Source organism: Eleutherodactylus coqui, chromosome 1 (assembly GCF_035609145.1).
Source record: "Eleutherodactylus coqui strain aEleCoq1 chromosome 1, aEleCoq1.hap1, whole genome shotgun sequence".
NCBI classification, from domain to species: domain Eukaryota; kingdom Metazoa; phylum Chordata; class Amphibia; order Anura; family Eleutherodactylidae; genus Eleutherodactylus; species Eleutherodactylus coqui.
Window position 1 is genome coordinate 487,877,640 of NC_089837.1, and position 20,870 is coordinate 487,898,509.

Here is a 20,870-nt window from a genome sequence, read left to right on the forward strand (position 1 = left end):
GCAGGCGGGAAAGCAGTTTCACGCTATTTTCCGCAGTACTACAGATAGCGTGATGGATGGCTTTCATTGACTGCAATGGAAGCCGTCCGCACGTACACCCGCGGCAAATAGAGCATGCCGCGGTTAAGGATGGGTGATTTTACGGTGCGGAGTTCCGCAGTGGAATTCCGCACTGTAAGCATTGAGCTATTAGGTTTAATAGAACCTAATAGCTGTGGGCAACGCAATCCAACCATGGGAAGGAGCCCTTAGGGTGCATTTGGATGGGTATGGGCGTGTCGGATGGAGAAAATGGGACCATTGCGATATTCACTACGAGCGCCTTGCGATTTGCGAGAAAAATTGCATTGCTGGACACGAGATTTTATTTTCAATGGGGAAAAATAAAAATCTTGTAGTGCTTACGTAAAACGTACATTTATTACATGCGAATGCGATGTGTTTTTACATTTTTTTTACACATATTGGAAACAATGGAGATTTTCACACGCTGTGATTTTGTGTGAATGCAGCCATATCTGGCCACTATTTTAGTGTCATTTTAAGCCCTCTGCCAGAAACCAACTTCTCCGGCGCCTGCAGCTACCATAGAGGTGAGCATATGTCTATATTACACTCAGGTTCGGCAGTAGGGAGCAATTCCAGCAACCTCATTGGTGCTGGCAATGGTAACTACTTCAGCAGCAGCCCGTCCTCCCATCTCCATGACAACAGCCACCTGCCCTCCCATCATCTCCATGACAACAGCCGCCTGTCCTTCCATCATCTCCATGACAACAGCCGTCCGCCCTCCCCTCCACTGCCGTCACCCTGATCCTCCACTAGTAAAAGCTGGAATGACCAGCCAATAACGGACGGGATAAGAATGGTGCAGATGTAAGAAGCCTCCTGATTGGCTGCTGTTACAGTATCAGCTATTGGTTGTCCCTGTGCATGTGACCCTGTGCAGCTGTGTGATGTTCTGCTGCCCTGGTCCTGCTGCTGCCTCCATCCACACAGGTACAGACGTGTCACGTGTGTATGGCTGCACATCTGTAGGTCCTGTGTACATGTGTGTGCTGTATGTGTGTCAGTGCCTCCCTGCACATATGAAGGCTCAGCATGATCCATAAAGGCGTGCTGCAGCATATTCAGGTGACAGCGGGCGGAAAATCTGCACCAAAGTGTTAGCGCAATTTTTGGCGCAATTTCTTTTTAGGCCACACCCCTTTCCCCATGCAGCAGTGCCCTATTGTTAGACATAGTTAAAAAAAAGTGCCCGCTATGCTGTGTCACACGGACGTATTTGCGCACACATCCATTGATTTAAGTGGGCTCGTTCATATTTCCGTATTTCAGGCGCGCATTTCTGTCGCGCAAAAAAAAAAGATGTCCTATTTTTCTGCGTACTTGCGTTGGCCATAGAAGTCAATGTGCGCACAATACGCAAGGAGTTCCGTTAAACGCTCTAATTGCGCAGGAAAAAGAACAGATCTGGGACTCATTAAGAAGAATTAGCCATTTAATTCGTCTTTGTCTGTCGCACGTATATGAATGCGTCTCGCAGGCGCAAAAAGTACAGTGAAATACGCCAGTGCGCGCGTAACTGACCATCGTTCGCTCCGCAAAAACGCTGAGGCCGACCTCAGGCCTGCGTCACGTGGGCGTATTTGTGCGGCGTTTTGCAATCGCAATACGCAGTGAATCGAACCCGCTGATTTCAGGTACTGAACTAATAAAACCAACGGATGGCGGCGCGCTTGGTGCTTTTTTGCGTGCACAAAAAGTACAGTAAATCGCGCACATGCGTGTGCAAATGCACGATGCCCATGGCACAGATGTGCACGTCGATACGCTGACTCCTGAACTCACACACGTGTGCGGCCCGCATGTCACGCACGTGTTATTTAGCGGCATGTACATGCGGATTCGCTGCGTATACTATATTAGTGCTTATTACGCATATAAAAATAGGACATGGCTTTTGCTCTCACGTGTGATACAACGCAGGCGCGAGCGGCCCAGCAGATGTTATGGGGCTCCTAGCGCCGTGTATTACGTGTAATCCGTGGGCCACATACACCCGTGTGAGTGAGCCTTGAGGCCGGCGTCACACGAGCCTACGCGTATTCCCACACGCATGCATACAGAGTCTTTCTGGAGTGAGCCAGGCTTCTTGCGCACGCATTGTCATATCTAATTGGCATGCGGTAAAAAAATACGCACCAGTTGAACAGGCTAATTAGTCTAACGAGCTCCAGATGTGTTCTTTTTACTGCGCAATTGCACAGTGTTTTACGGCTATATTACTGCACTTTGCACAACCCCGCTGACTTCTATAGGGCGTGCCGTGGGGTGTTTGCGGGTCTGAAATTGGTTCTATTCTCCGTGTATTGCTTGCGCAAATTTGTACCGCACATATACGCCCACATGAAGCCGGCCTTAGTATCTAAAACCGTATGTAGTGAATTTTTGCATGAGCGTTCAGACGAATACTGGCGGAATTAAAAACCGAAAACTCACTGACTTCCCCCTGTCATTTTTGTTGCTAATAGCAACCAGTCACGGCTCAGCTTTCATTTCCTTTACTGCTGAGGTAACATGAAAGCTGCGCTGTGATTGGTTGCTATTTCTTACACTGCTGAGGTAAAATGAAAGCTGCGTTGTGATTGGTTGTTATTTCCTATACCCCTGAGGTAAAATGAAAGCTGCACCGTGATTGGTTATCATTTGTTATACTGCTGAGGTAAAGGTCAGGAGACGAGACATAAAATGTGTCCATCGGGATGTTTTCACACCGGCAGTTTTTGCTCAGGTTTTTTTGATGCAGTTTTTGAAGCCAAATACAGGAGTGGATCCAAAAAGAGGAGTTGCAGCCGCCATTTATTCTACTTCTCCTTTAGGCTGGCTGCACACAGCGGATTTGCCTTGCGGAATCCGGTGCGGGCGTCCGCCTCAAGATTCTCCAGCAAATACCGCATGCTATGGAAAAGTGATTCTTTCTGCACACCAGCGGAAACTGACTGCGGTTTGCGCTCACGGATAAAAAAATAAAAATAAAAAATCGCAGCATGCTCTATTTTTGCACGGATTCTGTATGGACGGCTTCCATTAAAGTCAATGCAAGCTGTCCAATCCACGGCCAATTGACATTGCGGAAAGGTCGTGGGTTCTGCATCAGCACTAGGTAATGACTGGTCAAAGGGGTGTTTAAAAAAAAAAAAGAAATCCGTACTGTGCATGTCCAGCGGCGAGCCGTGCGGACCGTCCACAGTACAGGGAAGAGACAAAGAAAGCTGGTACGCACAAATGCGCTGCTGCCAGGGCCAGATTCTGCTGCAGGACTCTGACCAGCCCGAGTGCGGCGGCCTTAATGCTCCACATCTGGTTTTGACTTGAAAAACATGAACACAAAATTGCATGTGTGATCGCTCTCTTAGGGTGCGTTCACACGAGCGCATAAACGGCGCGTTTTTGCGCCCAATCATATAAATGTGACCATCTGAGGCATTGGTTTCCAATGTATTCGTTCGCACGGGCGATTTTACGGCGCGTAAAAACGGCAACCCGAAAAAAACCCGGAACATATGCGACCGAAATACGCGCCAACGCATATTCGATGGCTGAAAAGATAGTTTGCAAAGTAGGAACAAACGATAATACGCTTTCTAGCTCTGGTCATGATCGCCGAAAAACGTTCTTTCCAGCAATTAAACGCTGCGCACGTGCGAACCTAAATACGCCTATGCTCGTGTGACCGCGCCCTTAGGGTGCATTCACACTGGCGAATGGCGATACAATTGACATGTCTCGGCTTTAAATTCCGCGCGGCATGTCAGTTTCAGCACGGCTTTGCCGCAGCGGACTGTCTGCATTGGGTGGACGAGATTTTTGCAAATCTCGTCCATTTTGCTGCTTAGTCTCAGGTTTAAAATTGCAGGTACAATTATTTCCGTACGGAAATTGTGCAGCAGTTCCACCTCGTGTGAACCCAGCCAGAGGCTTAATTCACACGATCACATATACGGCACATTTGTACGGCCGACCGATATACGCGACCATCTGAGGCGTTGGTTTCTAATGCATTTGTTCACATGGGCGAATATATGGAGTTGCACCATAAAAAAATGGAACATACATGACCTAAATACGGGCCCAGCGATTATACGGTTGCTAAAAAGATAGCGGCTCCTATAGACTCCTATGGGAGCTGGGGGAAAAAAAAGGGAGAGGGAGGCATTTTTTGAAGCGTCCTACGCTGCGAAAAGGTTGCAGGTGCCTCTATATAGGCATTGGAAGGCATCCCGAGGATTTATGCCGAGAGAGGGTTTTCCAAGATGCAAAGTATTTTTTTAGCTAAAAACATCGCTCCCGGTCGTGTGAATGGGTGAGAAAACCCTGTCCGTGATCACAGAAAAACATCCATTCATGCGAATATATAGCGCGGACGAGAGAACATAAAACCACATACAGCTGTGTGAAAGAGCCCCCAGCATAAGATCACACCTGTGGGTTTTTTGATGCAGTTTTTGAGACCAAAATCAGGTGTAGATCATAAAAGGAGAGAAAATAAAAAGACCTGAACAAAAGCTGCACTTGTGAATCTGCCCCGTTCCTCCCAGTCTGATGACCAGGATGGAATCTGCACATGTGACTCATATAGTCATTAACACACCTGCCCTCAAGAAGGGAATCTTATGGGTTAGTAGTCTCTCCTGCTGCCGGTCTATGCCAGGAGAAAGATGAGAAGACGACGGAGAAGAGGGGGTGCAAACTGTGCGAGAAAGACTCTAAAACCGGAGAATACAGGCCCCACCGGTGGAACTCTCCAGAGTGTTGGCCAACTTCACCCTCCAGAGGAGAGAAGGAAAGAGCCCTGTACAAACCCGCAGATTAAAAGTAGGCAAGATGGCAACGAGGTGACTGGGTTAAGAAGAAGAGTTAGGACCTGGGAAACCAGACAGGGTATCCAACCTGATAATGGACCTCCCATAAAGCAGAAAATTCGCTTGAGGAGCATCAAGTTTTCCTACGTTGAGAACACGACCCTTATCTCCAAACTTGTGCCCGTGTACGATCATCTACTGGGCAAGCGGAAGTCCAGAACCACCTTTCTCAAGAAGTGTCAGATGTGGCAGGAGATCTGCCAGGCTGTTAATGCGGCGGGCAACAAGCAGCGTTTGGTCCACCACTGCAAGAAGAGATTTCATGACATCAAGAGACGACTGAGAATTAAACTCAACCAAGATAAAAGCCTTGTAGGTAGCCGGGCTGGATCCTCGGCCTTCCAGGTCTACTACAACCAGTATGAGGAGGAGCTCAAGAAAGTCCTGCCAGCTGAAGTCATTGATGGGATAGAGTTCTTTGAGTCGGATCACCCTGAAGAACCGTGCCTGGCGGAAGGGGCCGGTAAGTAGCACTATAGTGATTGGTATTGTGTGACGAGATACCGGCTGTGCTGGTGGATGTAATTCAATGTGTAGGTTGCTGCTGCCAAGAGACCAAGACCAAGACCTCTCCTGGTGGTAGCGGTGTTACCAATGTGGGGACCCAGCATTCACAGCAGTCTGTTGGTAGTTATGGCTGCAAAAGTATTTAATGGGAAGTTTTTTTTTTTCCAAATTGCCATAGAATAGATGATGCGGGGTGGGGGAGGGCAAATCTTTTTAGGGGAATTTTCGGGGGGATTCTTCATTAGTGTGTGAACTGGGTACTCGCCAGCACTCTATTCTAATTTGCTGCATGTCTACAACAAATTTAGGTGGCTCTAACTTGTGGTTCTACAGCTGTTATAAAACTACAACTCCCAGCATGCACTGATGGTCGCAGCTTTACAACAGGTGGAGAGTCACAGGTTGGAGAACAGTGCTATAGGGTACGGTCTTCTACACACCTCCTCTTAGACTTAACCTGTTAGAGACCAGCCATATCTGTTTTGATGATGGTCACTAAGGGGTTATGAGCTGAGTTGTGACAAGCCAGATCTCTGGAATTCTGTTTTCGGAGTTGAGAAACCTTTGATCCCCATTGTTTAACTCCTATCAACTGCAGCATGTAAGCAGTTGACTGGGAAGGGGGCTCCCCGCTAGCCTTTGGTATGCTGCAATGGGATTATGAGGCGCTGATGGGTTGCCTTGGCAAATAGAAGTCTGATTCAGGCCTCTGGGTCTGACCTGAAATCCAGCCTATTAGATCCTGCCTCTGGAAGGGTCTAAACAGGGAGTTGTCTAAAACATGTTATATTGCACTACATGCAGTCACATCTTCAAGTCCCCTTGATGGCGGCTTCACACGGACAAATTTGTACGCACAATACGCAGAGAATATAACCCATTAATTTCAATATCTTTGTTCCCATTTCTCACACGTGGGAAAAAAAAAAAAAGGACCTGCTGTTTTCCTGTTTATTTGCGCACCAAGGGTCCCCATAAAAGTCTATAGGAGGTGCACAAATGTGTAGTTCAATGAAAAAAAAAAACTCATCTGGACCCCCATTAGGCTTAATGTCCTTTTAAATCAGGGCGGGGGGGTGTTGTGCGTATATGAACAGGGCCTGCAGGCACAAAAATGTACAGCACTGTGTGCAAACGCGCCAAATCACCCTCATTACTGCGCAAATAACCCGAGGCAAGCGTATTGGCACATATGCTCAGCTGTAGCCGCCCTAGGGGACCAAAAAGTGTTTCCTTCATTTGCCTCCTAAAGAAATTGTAATAAAAAGTGATCAGCAAGTTGTGTGTCCCTTAACCCTTTCCAGTCCACTGTCTGACGTCTTCCTACATTCTGATTGAAGTGTGTACAGCTCCAATGTCAGAAGACATCCGACAGGGTGTTCTTACCGTCTATTGCCAGCCACTCCGCTGCTGGAGACTCTCTGGCGCACACACACTGGCTGTAGCCAGCAGATGGCACAGTTGTATAACAGCAAAAAGAGAAGGCCTTTTAGGAAACCCTGAATCCAAAATTGGATTGGAAAGGGTTAAAATGATATCAGTGGGTACAGCAATGCATCCTGCCAAAAACAAAAACCTCACATGGCTACGTTGGTAGAAAAACTAAACGAGGGTCTTAAAATGTGACAAAGCAAATACTACTTTTCCATAGTACAAATACTTAATAATAAAAATATATAATATTGGTGTCCCCATGATCTTTGTGACCCGTGGAATAAGGCTGCCTTCACACGGGCGAGATGTGAGGCGCACAGATATGAAGCCCGTTCTTTTGAATAGGGTCATACACATGAACGATGTTTTCCTGCATGGCACTGCGATGTGGGCAACAAATTGCGGCATGTTCTATCTCTGCGTGCCCGCACAACGCAGCGCCCATTGTTCAATGGGGCGGTTGCAGAATCGCACCACGTGCTAGGTCTCCCATTCAAAATAATGAGAAAAACTCTGTGGCCCTCCGCAGCAGCTGACCGCCGCGCCGTAGGATCCCTACATACCCGACGTGATGAGAGGCTATTTTGACATAAAAACGCTTTGCATCCTCGGGGAATTCACATGGTGGGGAGCGCGATATGGGGGTGGGATTCACGGCCCAATATTACTCACTAAAAGTGGCATGTACTTCTGCAAAAAGTAAGCCCTCGTACGGTTAGCTCTCCGAAAAAAATAAAATGGCATGGAACATGACAACATAAATTGCCTGGTCATTAAAGGTGTTGTCGGAGTTACGGACCCTCCTGCCGCTGGATCAGCGGTTAGTCACCTTTCTCCGCTCCCACTCGTTCCCTGCCATCGGCTCCAGTCTCCACTATCTGTTTACAGGCAGCAGTGAAGTCCGGTAAACCTGCTGTAGCAGCTAGTGACAGCACTCGGCCATGATCGCTGAGCGCTGTCATTGGCAGCTGCAGCTTGTTCTTTAGGTGGACTCGGCACAAAAATTGACATCACAGCAGAGACCAGTAAATTAATTTTTTTTTTTTTTTTGAAAGTCCTGGGGGACCCGGGGATGGGGGTCTCCTTAACTCACAATACACAGAGAATAGAACTCCTTGATTTCAATGGGTCGATTCACATTTATGTATTTTTCCTGCATACTTTGGTCACATAAACAAAACCTCAGCATGCTTTGTTTTCCTGCATACCAATGGAAGAAATCCAGAGAAGGTTGTCATGCTGCAAATTTTCTGTGATATGACTAAATACCCTTAGGGCTTATTCACATGAGCGTATATTGCCCCCCCCCCCCTGCGATATGGGAAACAAATTGCAAGATATTCTACCTTGTGCATGCTCTCGCATTGCATCTCCGTTGATCCCAATGGGGCCGGCGGCAGCCACACACTAGGTGCATGCAGTACGATGCGATGCTTCCCAATTGAAAACAATGGGAGAGACGCTGCAAGCCTCCAAAGGTTTGCAACTTCACCTAAATGATGAGAGGTTGTTTTGACCCATAAACTTCTCGCATCCGCGGGGAATTCACATGTTGGCAAGCGAGATATCGGGCCATGAGTCATGGCCTGATATCATGCTCACTAGTGAGAAGTTAGCCTTAGTTTTTTGTCTTTTTTTATTTTTTTGCCTCATTAGATTCTACTCTTTGCTTTTGCTATAAACTGTAACATAAAATACATCTGTTCCTTACCTAATAACAATACCTACAGATCATTGCTCATTAACGATGTCAGAGATACGATTTCCTGGGTGCTTTGCAATTAAGAGTCTTTTTCATTACAGGACCTTCGTGGTGCACGCCAGAGACTGCTCAGAAATTCCTGATAAAGGAAAAGTCTTCACAAGAATTGCAAAATGTCTCCAAACCTGAAGGACTACAAAGAATGTTCTATATTGGCTCCCTACATGACCAATGGTCAATGCTCCCAGACCTCCATTCGACCTTCCCTGTAGACCCAAGTTCTGTAAGGTCTATGAACTTCCCCACTGATTGTATAGCCCTACAGCCTGGACATCCTGTTGACCCAAGAAAACCCAAACTCCATTCCTCTGGATGTTCCATAGAACAACCTTCACCTCACAACCTACCAGACCTGACTGGTAATCATGGCGCACATGGACTAAAGGTCCTGAAGGGCACCCAGAAGCTATTCCAGAAGAGCATGATGCACAGCCTAAACATCCTTCACTTGGATGTCAGCTACTTCAACAAGTGCATTGAGGAAAGTAATTCTGTATTTGATGACCTGCTAAGAGTAAAAGGTGACCGGAACCGCACATTGCATCAAATGAACATCCAACTTGGCAAGCTTTCCGAAAGCCTAGAGCGGCTGGCAAACCAACAGCAAGCAGAGCTAATTCTGAGCCATGACTATCCAAGAAGAAGAGGAGGAAGAATTGGTGGAAGTCCCCACCATGGGGAAGTGCGGCGCTCCTTGAAAGTAACTTCTTCAGCCGTCACATGTTCATCCGAGCAAGGGGTCATGCTTGGTACACCCCCATAACAATGTAACTGGAGGAATGAAGTACTCTAATCTACAAGATTGTACATGGTTTAATGTAACACTTGTATAAGAACATCGGAAGTTTTTGTTTTTCCTTATTGTATACTTGCAGTATCTGTAGACTGTTGGTGTTTAATAAAAGCACATGGAGTGTCTAACAAGGGCCGTGTGTGGGTGGTGGTTGTTGCATCCTGCTAATGCTGCCTCCTGTTAGTTAAAGCTCAATGAAAAGCAAGGCTTTGGTCTTTCATCAAATGTGTGTTTTACAACACTTTTCGGGTGCATGTGCACTGCAAGAGTTGCACGAAACTCGCAAAACTATAAGCTCCATTCTTTCTAATGGAGTCCTACACATGAGCTGCTGGGATGTAAAAAATCGCTGCATGTCTTACTTTATTCTGCGTTCCTTGGTACGCATCGCCCATTGTTTTCAGTGGGACCTCAAAGACCTCACATAGCACTCGCCTGCTGTGTGATGGGCATGCAAATGCGATGCGATATTTCCAATTGAAGTCAATGGGAACACTTACCATCCTCTATCATGCATGAAAATCGAAATTTCACAGAAGCTATGAGAGGCATTTTTTGCGTGAAAAAAATACCTTGCATCCATCCGAATTTAAAACGCACATTGACGAGCGCAATATTGTCCTGAGGGTCTCAGCCCGATATCGCGCTTGACCATTTGAAAAACGTCTGTTAGACCACATTCGCATGGATGTATTTGCGCACTAAAAAATTTGTGCGTGTGATACGCAAAAAAAACCAAAACCTATTGATTTCAATTGTTTCATTCGCATGAGCGTACTTGGGGCAATTCCTTGAACACTTCTTGAACCTCTTAAACTAATTGGCCATTTCAATAACTGAGAACATCGGTGCGGGGTTTGTTTTTTTTAACATGTACAATTGTGCGTGACTTGCGTACACAAAAGGTATGGTAAATACTGTTACGCACACTAATACACATATGCCCGTGTGAATCTGGCCTTCAAGGGGTTTTTCAATTTAAGGCATTTACTGTTCTCCCAATTCACAAGGTAGAGATAAATGTCTGATTGCTATTGGCCCAACCAGTGATCCTGAGACTAGCGCCCCCTGATGTGACTTGCGGTGGTATGCATGCTTTACTTGCTTTTCTATGGGAGAAAGGAAGATGACTGAATCTGTCAATCCCGTAGAATATAATGGAACGCTGATCATGCCTACAAACCACGGCTCCAGTCATTGTGCAGATCTTGGGGTTCCTAGGGTTTCGGTAGTTGTACCCAAGTGATTAGACATATGTCCCCCTATTCTGTGGACGAGGAATAAAGGTCTTTAAGAGAAAAACACCAGAAAAAACATAGCTGCTTTCTTTCAGAAACGCTGCCTCTCTCGTCCGTGGGTGCGTGTGGTATTGCAATTGAAGCTCATTTGTTTAAATAGGGCTGAGCTGCAGTAGCCAACAGTCCATGGACGGGAATGGTGCTGATTTTTGAAGAAAACTGTAATTTTTCTCCAGCATCTTACCCCTTTAAGCTTGACAAGATGTTTCAAAAAGGTCTAGAAAAGTGGGTGGAGGTTGAGTGGAGAAATGTTTTTAGAAATATATGAACTGTGATTATTTATTTTTTTAAAGTCCCAATTTTTGTGCAGTCTCACTCCAATAGGTGAGTGATGGAAAACCGCCTCTCATCACTTCGTGGAAGTAGCGATCCTGTAGCCACGATGGAGTGTTTCCCATAGTTCTCAAGTGGGATGCCTCGCACTTGCATGCACCCAACACGTGGTGTGATGCGACTGCCGGTTCCATTGAAAACGATGGGCAATGCAAAGGCTCGCCCAAAGATAGACGTACTGCATTAGGTTTCCTGCGGTGTGGGAAAAAAATCGCTTATGTGTATGACCCTATTCAAAAGAATGGGGTTCATATTCGTGTATCTCGCAACTCACAAATTCCGGTGTGAGGATCTCGCCCTTTTGTAGCCAGCCTTAGGCGGGTGATACATTTTTGACATCTTTAAATATCATGTTATGTCTGATATGCGATATTTTTCCTGCGATGCGACAGCGATGATTTATGAAACCAATGATTTTCAATATTTTCATACTAATTTGCGATTTATTTTTCACTCCAGCTTCGCATTGCATTGAAGAAATCTGCGATAGCGCTCAGTGTTTTCAATGGGGCCATAGGGAGTATATCCTGAACTTCTGCCGCAGCTGTGACAGAAGTCCAGGATGCTATCCCATTGCTTTCACTGGGGTCAGCGCTGCTGCTGCCTGCCCCATCGAAAGCAGTGGGTTGTAGGCAACCCCAGCAGCATGATATCGGGGAAGGGCTTGAAATATAAGCCCTTCCCTGAAAATCATCCCTAGCTGGTAAAAAAAAAAATTATATGCTCACCTCTCTGCCGTTCAGGCACGTCCTCCGGCTGGCTCTCCTGCACTGCTGTCAAGCTCTTGCAGGAGGCGGGGATTTCAAAATCCTCGCCTCCTGAAAGGGCTGTGCTGATTGGCTGAGCACTCAGCTAATTACAGGCAGTGCATAGCAATTCATTGATGATCTCTGCCTGCTGAAAGAGCTTGACAGCAGTGCAGGGGAGCCAGCCGGAGGACGCGGCGGAGAGGTGAGCATATAATTTATTTTTTTTCACCAGCTATGGATGATTTTTCAGGGAAGGGCTTATATTTTAAGCCCTTCCCCGAAAATCATCGCTGCGGGGCTGGCAGCAGCAGCACTGACCCCATTGAAAGCAATAGGATAGCATCCTGGACTTCTGTCACAGCTGTGGCAGTAGTCCGCAATATATTATGCTTTCAATGTGGGTGGCCCTATTGAAAGCATTTAGCAATTATCGCAGTGTTTTTTGTTTGTTTTTTTGCGCTGCAAGGCAAGTTTCTTTTTACTCCCTCTCTCAGCACAAGAAAAAGAACGCTAGTGCATTAAAGCCCTTACAGGGAACAATCAAATAATTTTATTGAATACAATGCAAATCCCCCAATCAGTTCATCAGCGGCAATTCCTCCAGAGGTGGGTTTTGCATATCAGTTCCTGGTGCCGAAATTGTATCAGACAACCATTCATGGATTTTCCCCATTGAGTGGTGCTAAATCCTTGTCCAGATCCACATGCAAATCTGAGGCTCAGCCATGTAGTTCCGGAACAGATTAAGGGCTCCTTCACACGGGTGTAATTGCGTGTACAATATGCAGAGAATAGAACGCACTGATATCAATGGGTTCGTACACATATCCTGATTTTGCTTGTGCATAAATATTGAGTGTGTCCTATCTTTCAGTATATTTGCGCCCCATAGAAGGGCAGTATGCAAATGTGTAAAAGGATGTGAAATATGGTGCGCAGTTCCATGAAAAGAAACATCTGGAACTCATTAGGCTAAATATCCACTTAAATCATTTGTCTACTGAACGCAAAGGAACATGTCCTATAAGCACAAAAAGTACAGTAATAAGGCGAATACGTGCGCAAAAAGCCTTGTACATACGTTTCGCTGGGGGGTGCAAAAACGCAGCTCCTGACCTTAGCACACAATGCAGGGGCAGCAGTAGAGGAGATGAAAGTCCTACAGTCTGAAGGACTACTCTGAAGTCAGATCTTGTGACCAGCTTGGAAGGAATCGACCCCGGGCAGCATATGAGCAGTAAGAAACCTTTCTTGCACTGGAAGCACATATATGTGCAGGTAGGTTTACTCAATATTAAAGGGCTATTCTGGAACTTTGGTAGCTTTTTCTATCGATGATCAATATGTCCTCAATAGATGATCAACAGGGTCCCCACCGATCAGCTGATTCCTGCTGCTGCTGTTATGGTTTAGTGGAGGTAGCAGAAAGCACTGACCCTATCGCAGTGGCCGAGGTTGGTATTGCAGGCACAACTTCCGTTGCTTCTTCTCAACATAGAGACAGCGGCACCAGGGATCCCGGTCCCTGCCAGTCATCAATAAGAGTTAACAAAGTCCCAGAAAACTCCTTTAACAGTAGCGCCTAAGATGCCTGCAGCAGAGGAGTGTTTGTTTTGTCTGTGTACTGTATGCAGAAGAGCTTGTCTGTGTACATAATGTCATAGAGGGATTGAAAATAATGGAAATTGTGAAGAAAATGGGACAGGGAAGCAGGACAAGCAGACACATTATACAGACCTACTTGTGGATCACAAAGTATAACGAGGGATCTACGTGCGCCATTGCGATTTTGTTTCAGTGCTGAAAAGATGACATACTGAGTTTAACTGGGGCAGACTGTTCACTATTAACCCCCTCACCAACCCTGGAATTACAAGGCTCTAACCTAGTTATCCAGAGTTGGTGACATTAACCCCTTCACTTTCTCAGACCACCAGGGGAGTTTTAATTTAAAAAAAAAAAAAATTTTTTTTTTGGGTTGTTCAAATCTGAGGTGTGGCCTATAGTCCAAAAGATTTAGTAAATCCCCCACATTTTAGGTCTCCTACCCCCCACTATTAGCCCCCCTCAATGTGTAAATTCACCGCTATCCCCTCTTAACCCTTTCCAATCCAATTTGTATGCCGGTTTTCCTAGGGGGCTTACTCTTTTTCTGCCATTATACAACAGCGCTATCTGCTGGCTAAAGCCTGTACTGCATGAGGTGACACGTTGGATAGGCTACAACAGCAGAGAGGCTGGCAATATACAGTAAGAGAACCCCAACGAACGTCTTCCAACATCGGAGCTGTACAGCCTTAAATCATAATGTCTTTAGACTTCAGACAGTGGATTGGAAAGAATTAAGGCCTCATGTCCACGGGTATGTCGGATTCCGCAAGCGGGAGCCTGCATCGAAATCTGACCCTGGCTGTGACCAGCGACCCTGCTTACCTGTCCGGGTCTACTTTTTTTCTGTACTGCGAATGTGTGTGGAAGTGCTGGCGCACATGTGCGGTGCAGTTTCTTTTTTTTTCAAACTCCTGCTAACCCGCGGAATCAGCGGCCCCTTCGTAATGTGAATTGATGGCTCCGATGGCTTTGATTGACTTCAATGGAAGCCGTCCATGCGGGAACCGCACTGAAATGGAGCATGTTGCAATTTGTTTTCTGCATGCAGAATCCGGAAAACAAATCTGCATGTGTAAATTCAAGTGCAGACACCCACGGTTCCCTATGGGCAGTTTGAACTGCGTATCTGGCCGTTGACGTTGGGCCTTATTTTGGGTCATATTTTACTTGCAGTCCACCTATTCTCCACTCCACACTTGACAGAATTGTTATCAGCTGCTCTGTCCTCCCACAGCTCCTGTGTAATGTGGGAGGAGCCTATCTCTGGTTACAGGAGCTGTGGGAGCGGAAGGGCAGCTGACAAGTCCTGTCGAACAATTTGGCAATAAATCTATAGACAAATACGTGACTTGTGTTTTTGCCCCTCTCCAGGTTGCTCATGTCTTCTGTTTCTACATGGATTCGTCTGGCAGTGCAGTGAGCGTCGAAAAACCTGTTAAAATGAAGTCGGTCAACCTAGTGGCGAAAAATCATGGACAGAAAATACTAACCGTGCTGCAGAACTTCAGAGAACAGAACATGTTCTTTGACTTCAGCATCATTGTAAGAGATGAATCCATTCCTTGCCACCGTTGTGTGCTGGCCGCCAACAGTGACTTCTTCAGGTAGGACCTTCTCTGTGTATTCGTCTTAACTTCTGTAGAATGTTGGGTTGGATTTATAAGGGCAAATCTCTCCGTGGTGCCAACTGACAATGAGTATGTCGATTGGCGCTCGTTAAGGATATTTACATAGTAGGTTATCGCTAGTATGGGGACAAACGATCATTCATTTCAATGCACATTGCATTCATCAACTCATTTAGACGGGGAGACGTGATGATAATGAGGAATTGTTTTATGCCATTTGGGGGGGGGGGCTGTTTCAGATTTTGCATTGGGTCCCAACAGCTATACGTTACACTTTTTGGTTTTTCAATCCAATTTCTTTGTTTTTTACTCCAATGTCCATGCTCTCCAGGTCCTCTAATGCTAATCTCTGATTCGGATGTGGGTCTCGGCTTCATCTTTTTCATTGTTTGCTTGCTAAGTAATTCCTAATATAACCGATGAAAATTAGTTATCAAAGCGGATGGCTACTTTTTAATGAACTGAAGTGGGCCTATGATCGAATGGTGTAATTTGAATAAAACCTAAGAGGTGCCTTAAAGGTTAAAATAAAATCACTAAACTGATGTCCAAACCACAGATCGATTTTTAAAAAGGACCCATCTGTGTGGCAGAGAAGTGACAACTGTTACAAAATGACACCCAAAGCAATTATTGCCTTGTAGTTCCAATGACTTGGGGCAAACGTCCTCTAAAGCTTAAGTCTAAGGGTACCCTCATAGAATCATATTGTTATTTGTATAGCTCCAACTTACAAGTTTTTTATTTATTCATTACCCCCAGCAAGTTGGGTGCTCATTTTACTGACCTCGGAAGGATGGAAGGCTGCTGAGTCAACCTTGAGCCGGCTACCTGAACCATGCAGGGATTGAACTTGCAACTTTTAGGTTGCAAACGAGAGTTTAGGACTACATTTCAGCTGCCTTAGCACTCTTTTATCTTACATAAGATCATATAGCCTCTAACTAATTCTGTGCTGATGCATGGAATTAATGTTCAAAACCCATAATCTTCTCCGATTCAGACTTCAAAATTGGTGATATATTCCCTTTCATATATAGCACTAGGTAGGTAAAGTCCCCTGGTGCACCGAATCATAACTGACTACTAGGGTAGTGACGTTTTGCTTGGCAGACTGTTTTGCCATTGCCTTCCTAAGCTGAGTACTCATTTCACCAACCTCGATGGAAGGCTGAGTCAGTCTTGAGTCAGCCACCTGAACCAAGCGGTGATTGAACCCACAACCTTCAGGTTATGAGCGAAAGCTTAGGAAAATGGGATATATAAAGTTTACAGTGATTAAACACGTCGCTACCCCATCTGACTGACGGATTTCGCAAAAAAATGAGTCCTCCAGCTTGCACTGTACAGCTATAAAAAAAAATCTTATTTGTATAGCGCCAACTTTATTCCGCAGCGCTATCGGGTACAGAGGTGAAACGATGCAAAATTTTTAACTACTTCCAATTACAAAAATAATTTTGGGACAAAAAGACATTAATTTAAAAGAAATGTGGGCGAAGATGTCTATAGGCTTTAAGTGTAAAACAGGATATGGGCAAGTTGGCCAGTAAACTAACTTTTTTTTAACCCTTTGCAATCCAATTTTGGATTCAGGGTTTCCTAGGGGTCTTTCTCTCTCTGACATTATACAATGGTGCCATCTGCTGGCTAGTGCCAGTACTGCGGTATGGGACATGCTGGAGAGGCCCCCAACAGAGTGGCCAGTAATCTACAGTGAGAATACCCTGCCGGACGTCTTCTGACATCGGAGCTGCACAGCCTTCAAATCAGAATGTCTTTAGATGTCAGACAGTGGATTGGAAAGGGTTAAGGGCTCTATCAGAATAACTGGTGTAGAATATTTTGCCTTTAATTCCATATTCTGATTAGACTAATTGAGTTCTCATTTGCGTTTACAGGGCTATGTTCGAAGTCAATATGAAAGAAAGAGATGGAGGAAATGTCACAATCAGTAATCTGTCTCTAGAAGCTGTGAAAGCATTCCTGGATTATGCCTACACAGGCAAAGCAGAGATTACAGAAGGAAACGTGGATATGCTGTTCCAGACATCCTCCTTTCTCCAGGTGCCTCTGCTTGCAAAGGCGTGTAGCGTTTTTTTAATTAACACCATCGACATCAGTAACTGCCTACAACTGTTGGGCTTGTCCGATAGCTACGGTTCCACCCGTCTGTACGATTGTGCCTTAGACTTTGCTCGGAGCCATTTCCAATCCGTAAAACAGTCTCTGGACTTCTTGGATATGAATATCAGAGAGCTAGAAAAATGTGTGGAGGACGATAACTTGGATGTTCCAGATGAAGACTCTGTGCTCATGGCCGTTCTAGCTTGGACTAAGCATAGTTTGGAGAAGAGAGAGAAGTTTTTTCCTCAGTTGATAAGTAAAGTGAAGTTACATCAAGTGTCACAATCTGTTCTTCAAAACGTACTAGAGTCTGAGGAGCAATTATTAACCATCACGGGCTGTTTATCGAACGTCAGGGATGCTATACAATGCGTCGAACACTCTGGAGGGTTATTCACAGACGCCCGCGTTTCCACAACCGAAAAATATATCTTTGTCCATAAGACTGCAGACGACGGAGAAACTCATTGTTCTTTCTGTTATAATGTCACAACTGATAATTGGTTGGAGCTTCCACCGACGTACATCCCTGACCTCCCAGGGTCTAGCTTGTCTAGTTTCGGAGAAAAGCTCTTTATCACAGGCGGATGTACCGGAAGCTGCTGCCGTTCAGTGAGGCTTCATATTGCCGAACCTCATCATGAAGCCACTGACCAAACCTGGTGCTACTGTCCTTTGAGCAATAACTCTTTCCTAGTACCAGCCATGGAAAAACCAAGAACCATGCACACATCCGTCACAGCCGTCAATCATTTGTTTGTGATCGGTGGGAAAACCAAAGGAGCACAAGACAAAGGGAGTCTTCTAGACGTCGAAGCTTATAATCCATTAACTAAAGAGTGGAAATCGGTTAGTCCATTGCCAGGAGGGATATACTACCCTGAGGCATGCGTGTGCAAATCGGTCATTTACGTACTAGGATCGGAGGTTGAGATTAGCGATGCTTTTAACCCTTCTCTTGACTGCTTCTTTAGGTATAATGCCAACACCGATCAATGGTGTGAACTTATAGCCGAGTTTGGCCAACCTTTTCATGCCACTTTAATCAAAGCTGTGCCGGTGAACAGCACCTTATACGTCTGTGACCTTTCGACGTATAAAGTTTACAGCTTCTGCCCCGAGACTTGCGTGTGGAAGGATGCTGATTCTTTTGCGTGTGCTGGATTTAATGCGGGGGCAGTGGGTATTGAAGATAAACTATATATCTTGGGTGGTGATTATGCGCCCAATGAACTTAGTGATGAAGTTCAAGTCTACCATTACAACCAATCAAAGTGGGAAGAAGTCTCTTCAATGCCCCAGGCATTAACAGAATTTTACTGTGAAGCTATACAGTTTAATAAGTGCAGGGATCCTTGGGGCGTAAGCCATATGGAAGCCATTTGATTTAGGAACACTAAGACTATAGTACATATATATGGGTGCATATACATGCCAACCTACAATGGGTTTTATAATAACCTGTTATAGGCTGTCTCAGTTTGTGGCTCTTGCTATTCTTATATCACTTACTGCAGGTTCTAGTTCTATCTCAAGTTGCTAAGCTATGAATCCTACGATGTTATATAAGTTATTTCTGTCTACCCAACACAATGTAGGCTAAACCATTAATGAGAAAAATACCAACTAACCATTAAAGGGTTTTTTTCATTAAAGACATTTATCGACTACCCATATGAAAGGGATAAACGTTTGATCACTAGGGTTTTGACCGTAAAATGTCACCCCCAATGCCCCAGGAGAATCGAGCGGTTGTGTAGACACATGAACACAACTCCCTTCATTTCTATGTGGTGCGGGAAGATTGCTCAATGCAACGATCTCTGTATGTCCCTTAGAAGTGAATGGAGATGGTTGAGCATACTTACCACCACTTCATTCATGTAGGGTATTCGGGTTTGCTGGTCTTGAGATAGCTGGGGGTCCTAGAAGTTGAACCCCTAGTGATCAGACATTTATCCCCCATCCCATAAGAGTCTTTAATGTAAAAACCACTTTACCTGGAGGACAATTACATCACTGAGCGACTTTATTGAGAAAGATACTGTTCATTCCGATCCAGATCTTGTATGTTTCCATTGCTTACAGTAATAAACATACAAGATAATGACGGGATGATTGTTTTCGATGCAGGAGTTGTAGTTTTTGCCTGAGAAATTGGTGCATCCAAAACTGGTTTGTTAATTTGGTGCATCTTATGAAAAGTGCAAAAGGCAGACACTGTTGGGTTTTTAACCTGGTTTAGAAAGAGCTGCACAAAGTACAGTGGTGCCTTGGGTTAAGAGTTTAATTCGTTCCATGACGGAGCTCTTAACCCAAAACACTCGTAAGTCAAATCAATTTTCCCCATATAAATGAATTGAAACACCATTAATGCGTTCCAGACCTCCCTAAAGCCCTAACTACACTACATGTAAAAAAACAAACATCAATATTCGCCTACCGCCGCTGTTCCGGTCCTCGCGCGGGTCTCTATCGCTGTTGCAGCCTGCCATGTCCTCCTTCACGCTGACAGAGCATTTCTTCCTGGAAGCTGGGCTTGAATTCCCCGCCTCCAGCAAGCTAATGGTCCGATTGGCTGACGAGGCACTGGATTAACCAATGAAAGCCGACGCTGGGTTAACTAATCACAGCCATTCAAGCCCCGCTTCCAGGAAGAAATGTCGGCGTGGAGGAGGACACAGCAGCATGCAGCAGCGCCGCAAGCCATTGCAAGGACCGGTATGCCAGCGGTAGCTGAGTATTAGAACTCCTCCCCCACCCCCAAGCCAGCCCCCCGTGTATAAGCTTGTGAGCTTCTTGACTTGCGAGCAGGCTCGTAACCTGAGTTTTTGTGCTTAAATCAGAGCAAAAATTCGGGAGAGAGTCTGCTCACAAGTCAAGAAGCTCCCAAGCTGAGGCACTCAAAAGCCAAGGCACCACTGTATACTTAATTCAGTGCATAACAAGTTCGAGAGATCCAGCTTTTCAGTTAAATCATATTCAGTACTGGAGGAAAAAGGCGAAAGAAGTGGCAGCTGCCACAGGAGACACCAGGAGCTGAGAAATCTGGGTGGCTTTGCTAATGTGTAAACCTGCAAATTAGGGGATCACACTCTAATGAAGGAAGGGAAGAGAACAAGGCAGTTGCAGGAGGGGAACAACCAGCAAGCAGGAGTGCTGCAGTCTGACCACAAGGAGTAGCGAAGTGTGCCAGAAGGAGGATTCCCTTGTAATACTGTGTCAGGGACTTCATAGAGTCTCCAGTAATGTAACTTTCCATACATAGACAGTTTTCAAATATGGACAGCTACACGACTGCGGTACCTACAGACAGCATTGATGTGTGTGAGCGGGCTGTGTACTGGAGGGTAATATGGACGTCCGGGCCACCCTGTTTAGATAGGTCCATGGCGTCTTCTGAGTGTGATGTAGGCAGAAACCTCTTCTCCATACGGGGGGATTACTGCTGTCTCTGCCCCCATGAATGTTATCGACTTCCTAAACAACTTTTATTCTTCAGAGCTGTGTCTCATATACTATTAAAACTATAATTTTAGTTGACAATTCGAAATTCTTAGTAGTTACATAGCAAAGTTATTTCCTTCATTAACCCTTTGCAATCCAATTTTGGATTCAGGGTTTCCTAGGGGGCTTTCTCTTTCTGCCATTATACAATGGCGCCATCTGCTGGCTAGAGCCAGTACTATGGTATGTGACACGC

The 20,870-nt window shown here is 45.4% G+C and overlaps 1 protein-coding gene across 1 annotated transcript; it reads left to right on the top strand.

Moving 5' to 3' along the window:
• The first annotated feature begins 975 nt into the window (after nt 1-975).
• Nucleotides 976-20,638, top strand: KBTBD3 (kelch repeat and BTB domain containing 3). Its single transcript, XM_066586295.1, has 3 exons — nt 976-999; nt 14,784-15,016; nt 16,942-20,638. Exons 2-3 carry the CDS (start codon nt 14,808-14,810, stop codon nt 18,551-18,553), a joined length of 1,821 nt encoding a protein of 606 aa, XP_066442392.1. The 5' UTR covers nt 976-999; nt 14,784-14,807; the 3' UTR covers nt 18,554-20,638.
• Nucleotides 20,639-20,870: the final 232 nt, after the last annotated feature.

Bases quoted from the DNA above. Each gene is read 5' to 3' on its own strand.
- KBTBD3 (XM_066586295.1), top strand. From the start codon at position 14,808: ATGGATTCGTCTGGCAGTGCAGTGAGCGTCGAAAAACCTGTTAAAATG. The intron at 15,017-16,941 runs GTAGGACCTTCT...TTGCGTTTACAG, and splicing joins GCCAACAGTGACTTCTTCAG to GGCTATGTTCGAAGTCAATA.